We start from the raw sequence: 14,776 nt of genomic DNA on the forward strand, positions 1-14,776 counted from the left end.
CAAATATAAGTGGAGTTCCTCTTACGAAAAAGAGTTCAATGGGAAATGCGTACACATATCACATTCTTCAAAGGGAAACCTATTTTGACACACATTTGGTATCATGTTATATTTGAATGTCGTATTATGTGTAGTATAACGATGTATCAGACTTAGCGCACGGGCATTCAGTGAGTGTTTCACCAACTTAGACATAAACTCACAATTAAAACAAAGTATATTTGGCGTTGAACATTCTTTAAGCACTTGCTATACATTACCATTACAGTCGTATTGATTTCACCGTAGTTGGAAATTATTGCGACAGAATTGGGAGCAAGGTCACCTACAATTACCAAAAATCTATACTGTTATAATCGATACATCCAACTGATTTACTGAAATGATTTTCATTATTTTTTTGTCGAGAAATAGAACAGAACATTGATAAATGAAATTTTCGTTCGCACTTGTTTCATCCTTGTCACATTATTTTCTTATCTTGTCCAGGGGGCATTTTGAGATTTAGTAACTATGAATATTACAGTAACGAATGTCAGAGATAATTTGGTATTGTTTGATTCTCAAACTTAAAATTTAATATCTTTTATCGCCTTTTCCTTTTTTTATTTCAAAGCAACAATATCTTTACGCTGTATTTACTTGATTTACGTTTCCTTTTGTCAATATAAGCAACGAATACCTCTTGACCTCCTCAACTTAGACTTGAGTCACTTGAATTTCCCTTAATATCCCATACATTCTGTAGAGTTATTTTATAATAGTGTTTGATGACGATTTATAATCGATCTTTATCAAATTAACACCTTTCGAAACCATTAGAAAGTTATATCCATAATTAAACAGAAAAGGTTTACGATGTTTGTTATCTTGTTATGATTAAAAGATTACCATTAAAAACCATTGATGCATGTTAACGACAGTCACAGACTCTTGCTTCCACTAAAAGATGGTGAATCTCATGATAAACCATGCCTTTGTAGAACAAAGCAACTCTCACGTGTTTAATGTTACTAACACGGTTACCTTTTAATCGATTTATCCTCTTTCTAAATGTGTTTATTCTTTGATCTGTATTTGCTGTAACAATTATAGAACATTAACTTTGCCGTTTGTGTTTTGTGTCCGTAACATAAGTTAGATCAGCGGATACCGAAGCCGATCCCCGCCAGCGTTTTGAGCCAGTTTTACGAGAATCGATCCAAGTGTATAACTATGTTGTTTATGCCGAGTTTACAGGTGCGTGCCGATACTTTCTGCATTGCTACCTCGCTAATAATTTTACCCATGCATAGAGTGTACCTGCAGCGAGGATTTTCAATTAATTTGTGACAAAGTTTTATACTTCATATCTACCGTCCGCTGTTGTATTTGGCATCTGCCTGATCCTCAGAGAAATATACAAGACAGCCTGACCACGACTTATGGGATCTCTGCACGATCATCATCATCCAATTTCATACCATAGCGAGTCTATTACACTGCCCGAAGCAATGGGTTCCCGGTGTAGGAGCAGTGGTCAATACATGGGGTAGTTAATAAGCCATAAAATAACGATGTTGTTTAAACAACCGAGCTAGTGTTTTTGTATGTTTATTACTGAGACAATAATTGTCCACGTAATAAAATACCTCTCATATTACGCATTACTATCGACCTTTTAATTTGACCACACACTGATGTCTTGTATAGTAGAAGAAACAGAATACGACCAAATACTCAAAATAAATTAGCGTTCATTCCTCTCCTTTTATAGATTCACACACAATACAACAATAAACAATACAATTTTATCGGAATTGGACAAGACGCTTCTTCAGAAACTGCGTTCTTTTACTCACGATTAATTAATCGATGTGCATGCACCTGTAGATTGAATCAGATTGGCATATAGAACCTATCGTAGAAATAAAGAACGTGTGAAATCACATCATAGTGATGTAGAGTATAACTTGTCCAAACAGACCCTTGTCTAATTCAGATACCTGTCTAGTCTAGCAGAATTAAACGGCAATTTCCTTTTCATAAGTTATGATTATTAGAACCCGAAAGTTGACTGTGGCAGTACAATATACTGGTCCCTGTGTCATCTAGTTAAGACAAGGTGCACTGTATATTTTGATACGATGTGATCATAATAACACTATACTCTGCATTGGCTGCATCCGGAAACATTACATTTGCTTGGCCTCACATTAGAGCTATACAAACTTGATATAAAGTTACAAATGTAGACAGATAGCTATAATTTAACATGTAATTGGGAACGTAAATATTAATAACTGTAATCAAAAGGCATAATTGTCTGGATTTGTTTAGGTAATATTTGATAGGCAGTTATTTGTCACATCAATACGGAACTCTTTCTAGCTTAATTTGAATAAATACAACAAATCAAAGTTGCCATGGTAACACCTAAATTTGATATGAATGTTTTGTATAAACAAATACTAAGAACAGCACATAAGGGTTGTTGTGTTTTGATATTAATGTGTTGATCTACATAGAATAAACTGGATGGTATCTCACAAACCAAAATCACTACCTGTTAAATTACACCAAAATAGAAATTAGAATGTACAAAATTAATGCAAACATCAAATAAAGGTTTTCTTTTAATGTCCGTGTAATGTAAAATTACAATTAATGTTCATGCTGGATATTCCCAGGGCCCGCCATATAATGACAATCAAATACAGATGTTTTAGGAGGAAATGAATGATTTTATCTTTTTTGGCGTCTAAAGATTCATACCATAACACTAACGAATCTAAACAATGAAAGAAGAACACAAAGTCAGATTATCTTTCTCGTAGATTCAACTTGAAAATTTATCACACACATCTATTGATTGAAATTTCTATATTTACATTCTATCAGAACAACTTTCTTTGACAAATTACAAAATATATTTGAAATAATTATGTTCACTAACTAGACAGAGCATATATGCACAGTTATTAATTGTATCTGTATCGATTATACCACATGGACTGACATATTGAGGGAACAAAACAATAATGATATATTCATAAAAATGTGTAGTTAATTTTTTTCTTTTGAAGATGATAGGGGATTAAAAAGGATCACAAATAAATTGATAAATCAAAGGAAAAATTGCGTTTGGCATGATGGATATTTCAAAATGATGATATTCTCATATTTCACAAAAGTCTTAATTCAACGAATATATTATTGACTGTAGGTCTAATGGTATTCTTCTTGAAGACAACTAGACTGTCATATTCATGATTTATTTACAGTTCTATACATGTATATCTATTATCTACAAAAGACACCCTGAATTGAATTCATAATATACAGATATAATTGCTTTGTATTTATTCCTTAGCCCGTGCTGAGGTTATGGTATATAGCAAATCGTGTAAATCAGTTTCACAAGTGTCAGCAACAAATAAATAAGATATAAATCCGTAGACAAATAGTCGGCTGGTGGCAGGAGCTTAGTATTGAATTCAAAAGAATATTGACAGCTCGAAATTGATTTGCAAAACACCAGAACCATTGTACGATATATTCTTTTCTCGTGCAAAGGTATGATTAGTTGACTGGTCCCTATATTTTCGTCACTTAAAACCAAATAAAGTTGAGTAACTATTACAAGAATGCTAGAAATGACGTATCTGCAGACATCGCTTTAAAAACTGAGTAGACATTGATTTCCCGGTACTTAAATAGGCACAATTGCTGTATTTTTCAGATCATGGTAAGCAGATATTGCAATCAATAAAGCATGAACACGCATGAGAATAACTGTAATGTTTTTGTCGTACGGAGCCCTCTGTTGTGATCGTATACTCAGTGGTATGAGTAAACAGACATTTCGTCTCCACGAAGTTCAAATCGCTGGTCAGACTGAACGCTGTTGAATTTATACAGCAATTGACAATTTTTTTTTCATGTATATTTACAAAAGTATGGCGCCATTTTGTTCAACGACCATTAGGCATTGCTGAAAATTCAACGAGCCATGATGAGTTATTGTTCTGTTTAGTTTTTGGATATTAACGTCATTTTAGAGTTGCGTCAGATTAAACGCTATGAATCAACATGTAAATAAAATCAGAACCACACAAAACACGGGTTGTTAACGTACATGTTTAGTTATATATGCCACTCCCAAAAATAAAATAAGATAAGGAGTACAGTCTATCGGATAAGAGTATGGTTGCTTAACGGTAGTAAGGGTTCCTGTCTAACGGTCGTTAAGCTCTAGACATGCTCTCACTAATCCTGACCTAAATCTACATAATACGATATAATGAACAACATAAGTCGAATCTAGATGACAAGGAAGCATGTGAAATTCCAAATTTTTAACGTCACACACATATTTGTATTTTTCATATTGACTCTCATACGGAACTTTTGATGCCTACGTATATATGGATTTAACGTTTATGAAGCAGAGCACTGCCATCATCTTATGAAGCTCACATTTGCAATAATACCAAAATTAGTGTTTGGAGTGTCTTTTTTGACTTAGATAAGATCAATAGTATGAATCGATTATTGCTTGGGAACAGCCAATTATGATAATTAAAAGATCGATGTAAGCATATAGAGTACTACCGATGTCATGAAGCATAACTGTTTGTGACAATGTATTCGTAATATGTACAATGTATATGGTTACATACCAATTGAATGTACATAGTTATTGTATATGGTTGTATTAAATTGTGTAAATAATAGGATGGTCTTTTCATATGATATCCACCGCCTTTACGCAGTCACCGCCCTAAATGACTTGTAAAGTGTACCGTTCGGTAGAAAATTAAAAAAAAAAAAAAAACACAGAAAACATACAAACAAGCAAACAAAAACTAAAATATAATTCGCTTACTTCCAGAGAACAACTGCGACCTGCCCAAAGAGTAAAAATCTCTCGGAAGACTCCGGCAGGTTGATAAATACTGGTCTATAGGCTTGTGTAATAATGTAAGTCTGTTCATTCTCTCCCACTTGTATCAGTACATTTAACGCATTTATATATCCATTCTATGTCCAATTCCGTTCAGATTGTGACGGTTACAAAAAAAAAACATGTGTGATTCTATATATTCTAACGCCTCCCCGAAGACATTGTGGTTTTTTTTCCAGTTGATATATTTAGTTTTCGGTTGTTTTGTACTTTCGGGTTGAACAATCCCGCGACCCTTTTGTACCGAATCAGGGACGTAGATATGTTTGGATAAGCTTGGACTAGCAAAACGTCTCTTGGGCGACGTTCATCTTGTAGATTCGACTGTAGTACCGCAATATCGAGGTTTCATAGTCTCTGGAGGGAGATATTTCTTATGAAATTTGATTTGAAAGTAATCATATTGAATACAGAAACCATTTTACACAAGACCGGTATTGAAGACGTACAGTTCTTTATAATTTAGTTATGGTTTTGCAAGCTGAGCATAATTCTAGTTTTGAAAAGTGATCTTGATTATATGGAACCTCCAATATTATCGGTTATCGATATTTCTTAAGATTGCACAACAATGTTTCATGTCTGTATTCTAAGTAGGTATCTCAACTAGCGTTATCCAAAACATAACTTTTAATAGTCGACAGCGTATTATAAATCGTATAGTATTTTGTTCTATTCACGTACATGTATTATACAAACCGGCCTTCACGTAATGCTAATTTGAAATAACTTGTCTCTTTCGTGTAGGCAAATGTCGCCAATCAAGGTTATTTCCTACTTTTGATAAGGCACTGGTTGATATATTGGCTAAAGTTTAAAAAAGAGAATATATTTTTTTAAATCAAGAGCGAATTATTTATTTTCTAACTATCAAGATGATGTATAGCACATATCGATCTTAACTCGATCATTTGTATGCAATAAGTAGAAAACAATACCAGTATATATCACAGAAATTGAATTGTTGGTTTTTGAACGGGACATACAATATAGATAAGGATACCGCATTGTATAATAGATATGTTTTTCTTTTACATAGGAGGTAAGGAAGGACATTTTACGTCGACCACGTGATTTAATGCACTTGAGGGCAGGTCCTTATTTCGAAATAATTGCAGGAAATATTTACCAAATAGTAGACAAAATCATGTTGCTTACAAAATAACTTTATCGTAGTCGGTGCTCTGGGAATTCGGTCTGCAACATTTGTCGGAATCATAAACCTTGACGCTGCCAGAGATAGGCGGAACACATAGCTCGACTATGGCTAACTTATAATGGCCGTCTACCCTTCGTCTGACTATTAAATAAATAACTTTTGTAATAAAAATACATGGCTGTTCAAACATTTTATGACAGAATTTTGTTCCTTTTGGTTTTGTTTCGCTTTGCAAGGACTCGGCAGACCTTGTGAAACTGACGCCAGGATTTAGCGACACTTATCTTGCCGATATTTTGTTGCAGACCTTGTTCGCAAAGCAACTACAGTACATAATCGCATTTTCTTCAATACCGTTAAATCAAATACCGACTAATTAATTTCGCTGTCTGCTTGAAATTAATATAAAAATAAACGCCATCCCATATTTCTTCATAAATAACACCAGTGGTTGATTAGAAGGAAATACATAAAACACTATGCTAGTATTACAAGATATAAAGGTTTTATCAGTTTTAAAGAAAATCTTTTGCTGTGACATAACATAGAAAGCAAAACAAGTTAAGTGTTTATTACTAACTAAATGGTTTACCTGTAACTGTAGTTGGCAGGAATACGACAAGCTGAATATTACCCTGTATTTATGAGCGACTACATTATGGTATTGCAACGGGTCAACCCTAAGGGTTTATATCACGTAGAAAAGCCAAGAATAAACCGAATAAAAAAATGTTGCTGTTTAGTTTAGTTAAAATCTAATTACATTTATTTATAGACCCACAAGAAGCTATTGGACGCGTTAGGGAATGCTGCATTAACTGTTGTGTGCGGTTAGATAGTACGTAGAGTGTTAAGCCGATTCTATAGTGGAAGGTTTCACACTTCTCAGGCAAACATTAATCTCAATGACACATCGCCTCAGGGCATGAAACCGATCAGGGTTCCAAGTGGTAAAGTAGAGGTGACCCTGCGATAGCGTTAGACCTACAGTACAATGACGCAGCTATCGCATAATCTTGTTTTTTCACTAATTTTCCTAAATCACTTACTATATAAAAGATTCTTTGTTCTTTAACAAATCATTAGATTATCCCGGACATATTAGCATTTAATCAGTTTATGAGGAGATTCATTAGTGCTCTATCTATGGTATCATTCCCGTCCTACACGCCGGCCGCCATTGATGAGTAGGAACCAGATCGAATTTGGCGCGAGGAAACCCTTCAAATGTACAGTTATTTAGCGAGGAACATCGCATCGTGTTGATGCCAGTACGACAATTGGACGAATGCTAACAAAATTGTCATTAAGATAGCAGCAATACAGTGTTATTGACAGCTAGGAATTGGCTATGATTAAATTGTAAAAGTCATCTAAATGGCGAAGGTTCGGGGCGGAAGGGCAAATTTTCTATATTTCCTCGTCTTTAGCGTATTTCATCCCGTTACGTTGATCTGTATTCAGAATGGATATCTCGTACTGATTTTGGGGACAATTTACCGGTTTAGTGGTCTGATGATGGAAAATCTCATTTATACGCCATATTCTTTCGCATTACAATGTGCTCTGTGTATATCTTCTTCCTCAATTGAATGAGGAATAGCGCTAGTCAATCTTACGTCAGGGTAAGACATGAGGTCACATTTAAATCTATCAAAGCTTAATATACAGTATATCTCTGGAGCTTGATTGGATATCGATCTAGATTACTAGACATATGATAACATTACATCCAGGAACGTTGATCGTACTAAGAATGCTTACTAGAAAGCTTTGCCATTAATTGAGCAGATTTTTTCTAGATCTTTAAAAAAAAGTTTTCTTTGTGGCACTTTAAATGATAAAAACTCCCTATTTACTTCAAATACATATACCAGTAATTTCTATTTTTATCTGGATTAAGCTTAATGACGTAATCAGCTCTTTAGAAGCCTACAGTAATTGAATAATTAAACATACATCACCACCTTAAGTATAGGTATACACAAAGTACTTGAAACAAAATATTGCCCTATAAAAAGACCTTCATTATCGGATAATGCCTTTCTGATGTTCTGTCATTAATTCTATGGTATGTTATCTACTTATACTATTGGTATAATGAAGTGTTAAATAACGAATTGAAAGTGTCGCTAAATATATTGTATATAATCTCCAACACTAAAAGCAAAAAGAACAGCGCCGCTCTGTAATCGCTATGAAACACAATTTTAAGATTTAATGAGGGTAATATTAGGTATATTATTTATCCGGAGCTGCTTAAAAAATCATATAAATATAAAACCTACTAATAAATACTAATAGCTACTTTGTTCATGGTAAAAAAAAACTTGAAATCGGAAAACCAAAAGTTATTGTTGGGGTGAATATTATAACGATGACCTTGCGATTTTGAAATTAGAAATTGAAAATAGGTACCATTATTGCTCTTATACTCTATATTTAAATTAGGGTCAGACCTAAAAGAAAGTTCATGTGCTGTGTGTGCCTAGTAGCATTTATCATAGTGAAGATTGACTTAAAATTTAAAACCAAACAGCTATTTGTGGGTAAATCTATGTTATCAACGACGACAACAAACCTTGGCAAAGATGGACTTTAGTGAGTCTGCTTTGCATGAAGTTTTCATTGTTATGACCAAGCGAGGTCTGTAAAATGAGCTCAATCCGGCGACCTGCCGTTGTGATAATGTATTGGGCACTACCGATCGGTAATGGTGATCGTTTGATAATGTCTGTCTTATCCGAGGGAATCATAATTACACTTTTTTGTAATTGAAACTCGTCTGTGTCACTTTTTCAGAGTTGTCTAGCCGGTCCCCCGACCTTGGTTTATATGAGAAGGGATTTGGTTCTATGGTCATTTCGTGAATTCTCGGCCCATGATCTGACAAGACAACGCAACAACGAAATGTGTCAAAAATGAACAAAGGAAGTATCTATCATTAGATAAGAACACTACGGAAAGTAGTCAATTCTTTTTTGTGTGTGGATGTTACATTACTTCGTTTGTCTTTTGTTTGTCTTATGTTTGTCTTTTGCAATAAACCGTTATTTTTGTTTACATGTTAAAGGGTATTTGGTATCCTCTGTTATTGCAGGGAAATCTTGAAATTTTGGTTTACATAGTTTGCATTGGGTTTTGAATGTCGTGTGTAAAAGCTGTTAATGGATCGAATGACTCAAAGATGATGTCCTGATGTCAGTTTGTGCAACATACATACATATTATATCTCAAAGATGAGGGAAATCACAAATTATGCAATGTCTGAAGTTTTCAAATTGGGAAATCTCAGTCTTCAAGACGCGCTAATAGGATAACGTGTCGTTTGAATGTATCTTGGACCGAGTTGCCGACGAACAGTCGAAGTTTTTCCACACAATATTTTCACTAACTAGGTTCTAAATGTCCACATCTCAGTACACGTGTGCGTGTCCAGTGAATAAATGACAACGCCACGTCACTGCCAGACAGTCGAAATCAAACAATCTTTGGAAGAAAACGATCATGTCAACCTCCGTTACAGTGACGAGACCTGTCTGTCATCAGAGCTAATATTGCGGGGCAATGCGTGGCAATGTCTCTTCACCGTGGCTTTGCTGGCAAGTCAAGTTTTTGTGGCCGAAATGTCCAGTAAGCGTAGACAATGGGATACATTCGAAGACTAAATTAACTTATACGCCCAACAAAAATCCACCATATGACAAACACCGCGGATAACATACGTCTTTTTATATCGTTTGGTAGTGTTTATCTCATAACGTGAAAAGTCGTCATAGTTTTATGGCCATTTTCACCGTGATATATCATGATATAAAAACATGTAATATAATAGAACGTTTGTAATTGTACTTTGGAAATAAACCTATTTATCTTTGGGTGAAGGCAAATGCCTTATCCCCCGCCAGTAAAAGGGAATTTGATATTTTAAAAGCAAAGGAGGTCAATCTGGAATAGAATGAAATGGCAACGTGTGAAGTGCGTGCGTCCATCAAAAATTATGTAAAGATTAGAATTGTCTCTACACTAAAAATATATTCGTGACGGTTATTAAAGACCCGATGGATCAGACATGAACATCTAGTGCAAATGTATTTATATGACTAGCGAGCTTTATAACGTTTGATCAATTGCAAATTGAAACGAACCGACAAAGACCATTGTTAGTTAACTGTTATTGATAAACCATCACAAGCAGGTTTTGAGTTATCACAATGCATGCTAATCGAACACGCTAAAGTAATCTATCGACGTAAATCAAGATTTGATTGATAAAACTGAAAATACAAGATATATAACTTTCATATAAAATATAATCAGCATCAGACATACACGAAACGGATGCGTTATAAAGGAAATTATCGCCGAGACAATTGATTGATGTATATGGATGTCAAATATCCTGTTTGAAACCCAAACCCCTCTATTTCCTTGAAGTCGAAATTCAGAGATGAAAACATGGCGTATGTGAAATATATGGTATCTGAATCTTTGTAAATGTAAATAGCAGACAGCTAAAGAAATCCATGTAATTTTCTTCGTTTTGGAATAATACATAATAATTCAATTTTGCTTGTTACGAGCATTTCCATTGGCTTAAAAATTTACTTTATCAACCCATAAAGGAAAAAAATAGCGTCGCCGTTTGTAACGTTGCTTCTGATTGGCTGAGATGGCGGCGTAATGATTTCATAGACAAAGGAGTCCCAAAATGGATTTTGAATATAAAAGAGATTAGTAAATTGAATTATAAGGATTAATTTTTAATTTGAATATATTTTTTATGTTATGGAGATATAACACAAAAGTCTGAGTGTATGATGAGAGTACACTCAGATTTTTGTGTTATATCTCCATAACATAACAAAATATATTCAAGTTAATCCTTAAGTATTAAATCCACTGGACGAAAAACGTCGCCATACTTTATTCTATTTCATAGGGGTATGTATAATATACATTTCTATTCATAGTGTATTACGCTTCAGTATCTGTGTATGTTGTATAACAACATTCGGTGACGTCACTTTCTATCATTCATAAAGATCACTCGAAGCCTTTGTTTGGTTCATTCAATAACTAAAAATCCGTATGTATTGAAATCGACCAAAACGTGATGCACACAAAGCCTATTGTTGTGCCATTACGTTAAGTTCTGGGAAGATCCCCACGTGGCTAAGGACTTCATACCAGACAATGTGTACTTGAGTAGCCATGGTATTTGTATGAAAGCCAAAAAGAACGAAAGTTCACACCAATGATATCTTTATATCTGGTTTTCGATTTCAATATCTTTATTGACAAAACATTAAGTTAATATGAGTAGGCATCAGGCATAGCCTCTTAGCATCCTTCTATTACACTTTTTGTAAACAATGATATGCTTTAAATATAGGGTTTGTGTTGCAAAATGAGAGGAAAGGGGCTGCAACAAACCAATGACTTTATCAATATTACAATTATCTAATATATACCAACTTTAAAATTGTCATAAAATGGTTAAATTGGTATGAGGAAGATACTTGTTCAGGATAATTGAGCAAAATAATGAATTCTCAGTACACTGTTCAGTTCATCAATTGGGTAAAATCGAGTTGGAGTCCTGTACAATATACAGGCGATACATATTGTTATAGTAAACACTAATTTGACAGTTAAACTACCCTTTTCTAAGTCATGTCAAACTATTCAAACATGTCAATTAATTTCAGTTATTTTGAAGGACACTTAAGTACCTGACTCTTGTAAATGACAACGAGTATTGAATGGTATTCTCTCTAGCAACTGTTTCGCTCAATTATAGTGCTATTCGTCTTGGCGAAGCGAAATTATTCGGCTAAATGAACATTGATCAAGACACTGGCATATTTCTAGTCGTCTGTAATGCAATAGTAATTGATAACTCATAATCAATTCCAATTAATTTTGTCTTCGGAGAAATTTATTCGAAATGATAAATTAAAGTGATAGAGGCAGATAATTAAAGAGATAGTTCATTAATAATCAACAGTCTTCTCTTTAATTAAAACTGATGGTGCCTTCAAAAGTTTAGGATAATCTAAGGCAAATCGAATTACCAACGAATTAATCAGCTGCTATGAAATTATTTCGATGCTTCTAATGATAATTGTTGTTTACGTAGAGTACATTGCTTTATATAGAACAAATATTTGTTTATCTGTTCTTCAAGTGAAATAGGATTCACTCTATGCTATCTTTGTTCGTAATAGTCTATATTGATGATTGCTTCATGGTTCATTAAATTTGAAAAAACATACATGGTTAAGTGTGTCTGAGTATGTAGAGTTATACTTGTTTGATAAATGATTTTTGAAAATATACACACTTGTGTCATAGAAAACGATAAACAAAGCGACAAACAAAATATATCGTTGACCTCATTATTTAGCAATATATTGGAAGTTTGTCATCATCAATATTGTTGTTGTATACGAACAATGTTAGGCATCGAAGTGGTGATATCTGAATATAAACCAAGTGTCAATGCTTATATCATTATCAATATTGTTGTTGTATACGAACAATGTTAGGCATCGAAGTGGTGATATCTTAATATAAACCAAGTGTCAATGCTTATGTAAGGATCAAGGTTGGAGACACAATCGAACATGAGAAACACGATAAGTAAATATCATTTTTTGTATATAGAAGATTAATCATTCAATAATAAGCATCTTCTATCATAAAGCATCTTCTATCGTATAGAGGTAGACACAAGAGTCTGACTGACAGTAGATGGTAACAATCACAGTATCACTGCCATTTAAACGTCGATAGTGATATATACAGTGTCGTTTAATGTCAGACAATACTGCCCCTGATTGTTCCACCATCTACAGGAAAGTCACTTTTATGTACAACGGTACATAAGGGATGCCACGATTTCTTAGAAAATAATTGACACTAAAGAACAAAGGGACAATAGTAAAAATCAATATTAACAATGACGGGCAAGCAAACTGTAAAAGAAAACCAAGGGGGTGACATAAGGTCTATATAGCGACATTCAGAATACCTTTTACTTATAGCATAGAATTGAATGGGTTACCTGGGAGCTGGTACGTATGACAGATCTATTTTACAATATAAAAGCAGAGATTGGTGCGTGCAACTAGTAATGATGAGAGAGGCTGGTAGCCTCCACCGGAAGTAGAACAGGAGAGTTCGGGGAAAAAAACTTACCTATCTGCGGAACATAAACGCTGAGGGATAGGCAATCTTCTTTGCGGGTGTGGTTTTGTGCCATGACTCTCTGTACTCGACGGAAACTGCCGTCGTTCATCTGCTTCATAAACGTCTTTTTGTCAAATTTCTTCTGGGGGCAAACCACACTGCCATTGGTGGGACTCAGCTCAATTAACTTGTTTCTGTTCCTTATGAAACTAGCGGGAGGGATGAACCTCAGTTTGCGACCTCTTAATGTAGCATAAGGAATTCCATTAAATGCTTCTACCGGACGTAACTGGGTCATAGGGAACTCTACAAGCACACCCCTATACTGACCAGCCTGCGTCTTCACTTTTTTTGACCCGATACTTTTAATGGTGACGGGTGCTACACTGCCATTAGGGAATATTACAAACAAAAGGCAGAGTCTGAGCACTATGACTGAAACCATGATATCTATCTGGAACTAAAACAATACTCCTTAATATCTTAATTGCAGGTAGTGCTTAATCCACAACGACCTATGTATTCAGCAAATCCCACTGTACCTCCAAGGGTATCTCCAAAACGAATATGTATAATCCGATATTGAATGCAAAACACCATTAAATATATTAATCATCACAATTATCACAAATAATTCACCAAAATCAAATCAAACTCTTAATTCAATCTAATGAAAGGTAATTCCAAAATATTGGTAATAACACAATAATTCCAGGCTGAGGTAAAACTAGATAATACAAGCTTCACTCAGCTTAATCCAGGCACTGATATTTCACAAATGACACGCGTTAAGCCGGTGACATCCTGTATTATCCCTAGCAGCCTAGACACTGGGACAGGTGATGTATTTTCGTAACCGATATTCCACTTCAGTGATATCACATACCATTCCTTATAAACATACGCATTCCTTAGGCTATTGCATTTATTATATCCTTATGGCTCCACAGAGTACAAAGCGTACATAGACACAGATGCAAGCTTCTGAGAATAATATACTTTAACAAGATTAAAGATGGTCTTGAAAGATCAAATATTCCTAGTAGATTTGGGTTACGTTTCTCCCGACCTATACCGTGATGTAGATCAAGCTACCTGAGCTTGACAGTACTAGTTGATAAAATTACAACTTCTCCTATATTCCCTGGGGTCGTAAGCGTTAACGGATACAGCCCTCCTCCTAAAGCCAGCACTGGCGGGATAAGTGGATACGTCTGCAATAACTGACCCGATTGCGTTTGCAAAATCAATCTATCAATTATTGCCGCAAAATTAATTCCCAGTTTTCATTGAGTTGTTCCGTTGATCTCAGACACCCCGTATTCCTGAATGGATTTCCTGATCTCTCCGCATCAGGAAAGATACTATCAAAACAAATTACCTCACGATGATAGACACAAATTATAAACTTATAAACATATTCACTCTCGGAACTGATACGGTGCCATCGTGTTTCCAAGCTGGTGAACAGTATGTTT

At 34.7% G+C, this 14,776-nt stretch overlaps 1 protein-coding gene across 1 annotated transcript in view; it reads right to left on the bottom strand.

Annotated features, from left to right (window-relative positions):
• LOC138307227 (neuroligin-4, X-linked-like) overlaps window positions 1–14,746 on the bottom strand; it is a 186,947-nt gene extending 172,201 nt beyond the window's left edge. Inside the window, exon 1 of the mRNA XM_069247865.1 lies at window positions 13,308–14,746. Within this exon, the coding sequence (XP_069103966.1) occupies window positions 13,308–13,743 (436 nt within the window). The 5' untranslated portion in view covers window positions 13,744–14,746. The remainder of the gene's footprint in view (window positions 1–13,307) is intronic.
• Between the last annotated feature and the right edge of the window lie 30 nt (window positions 14,747–14,776).

Source organism: Argopecten irradians, chromosome 14 (assembly GCF_041381155.1).
Source record: "Argopecten irradians isolate NY chromosome 14, Ai_NY, whole genome shotgun sequence".
Lineage (NCBI taxonomy): Eukaryota > Metazoa > Mollusca > Bivalvia > Pectinida > Pectinidae > Argopecten > Argopecten irradians.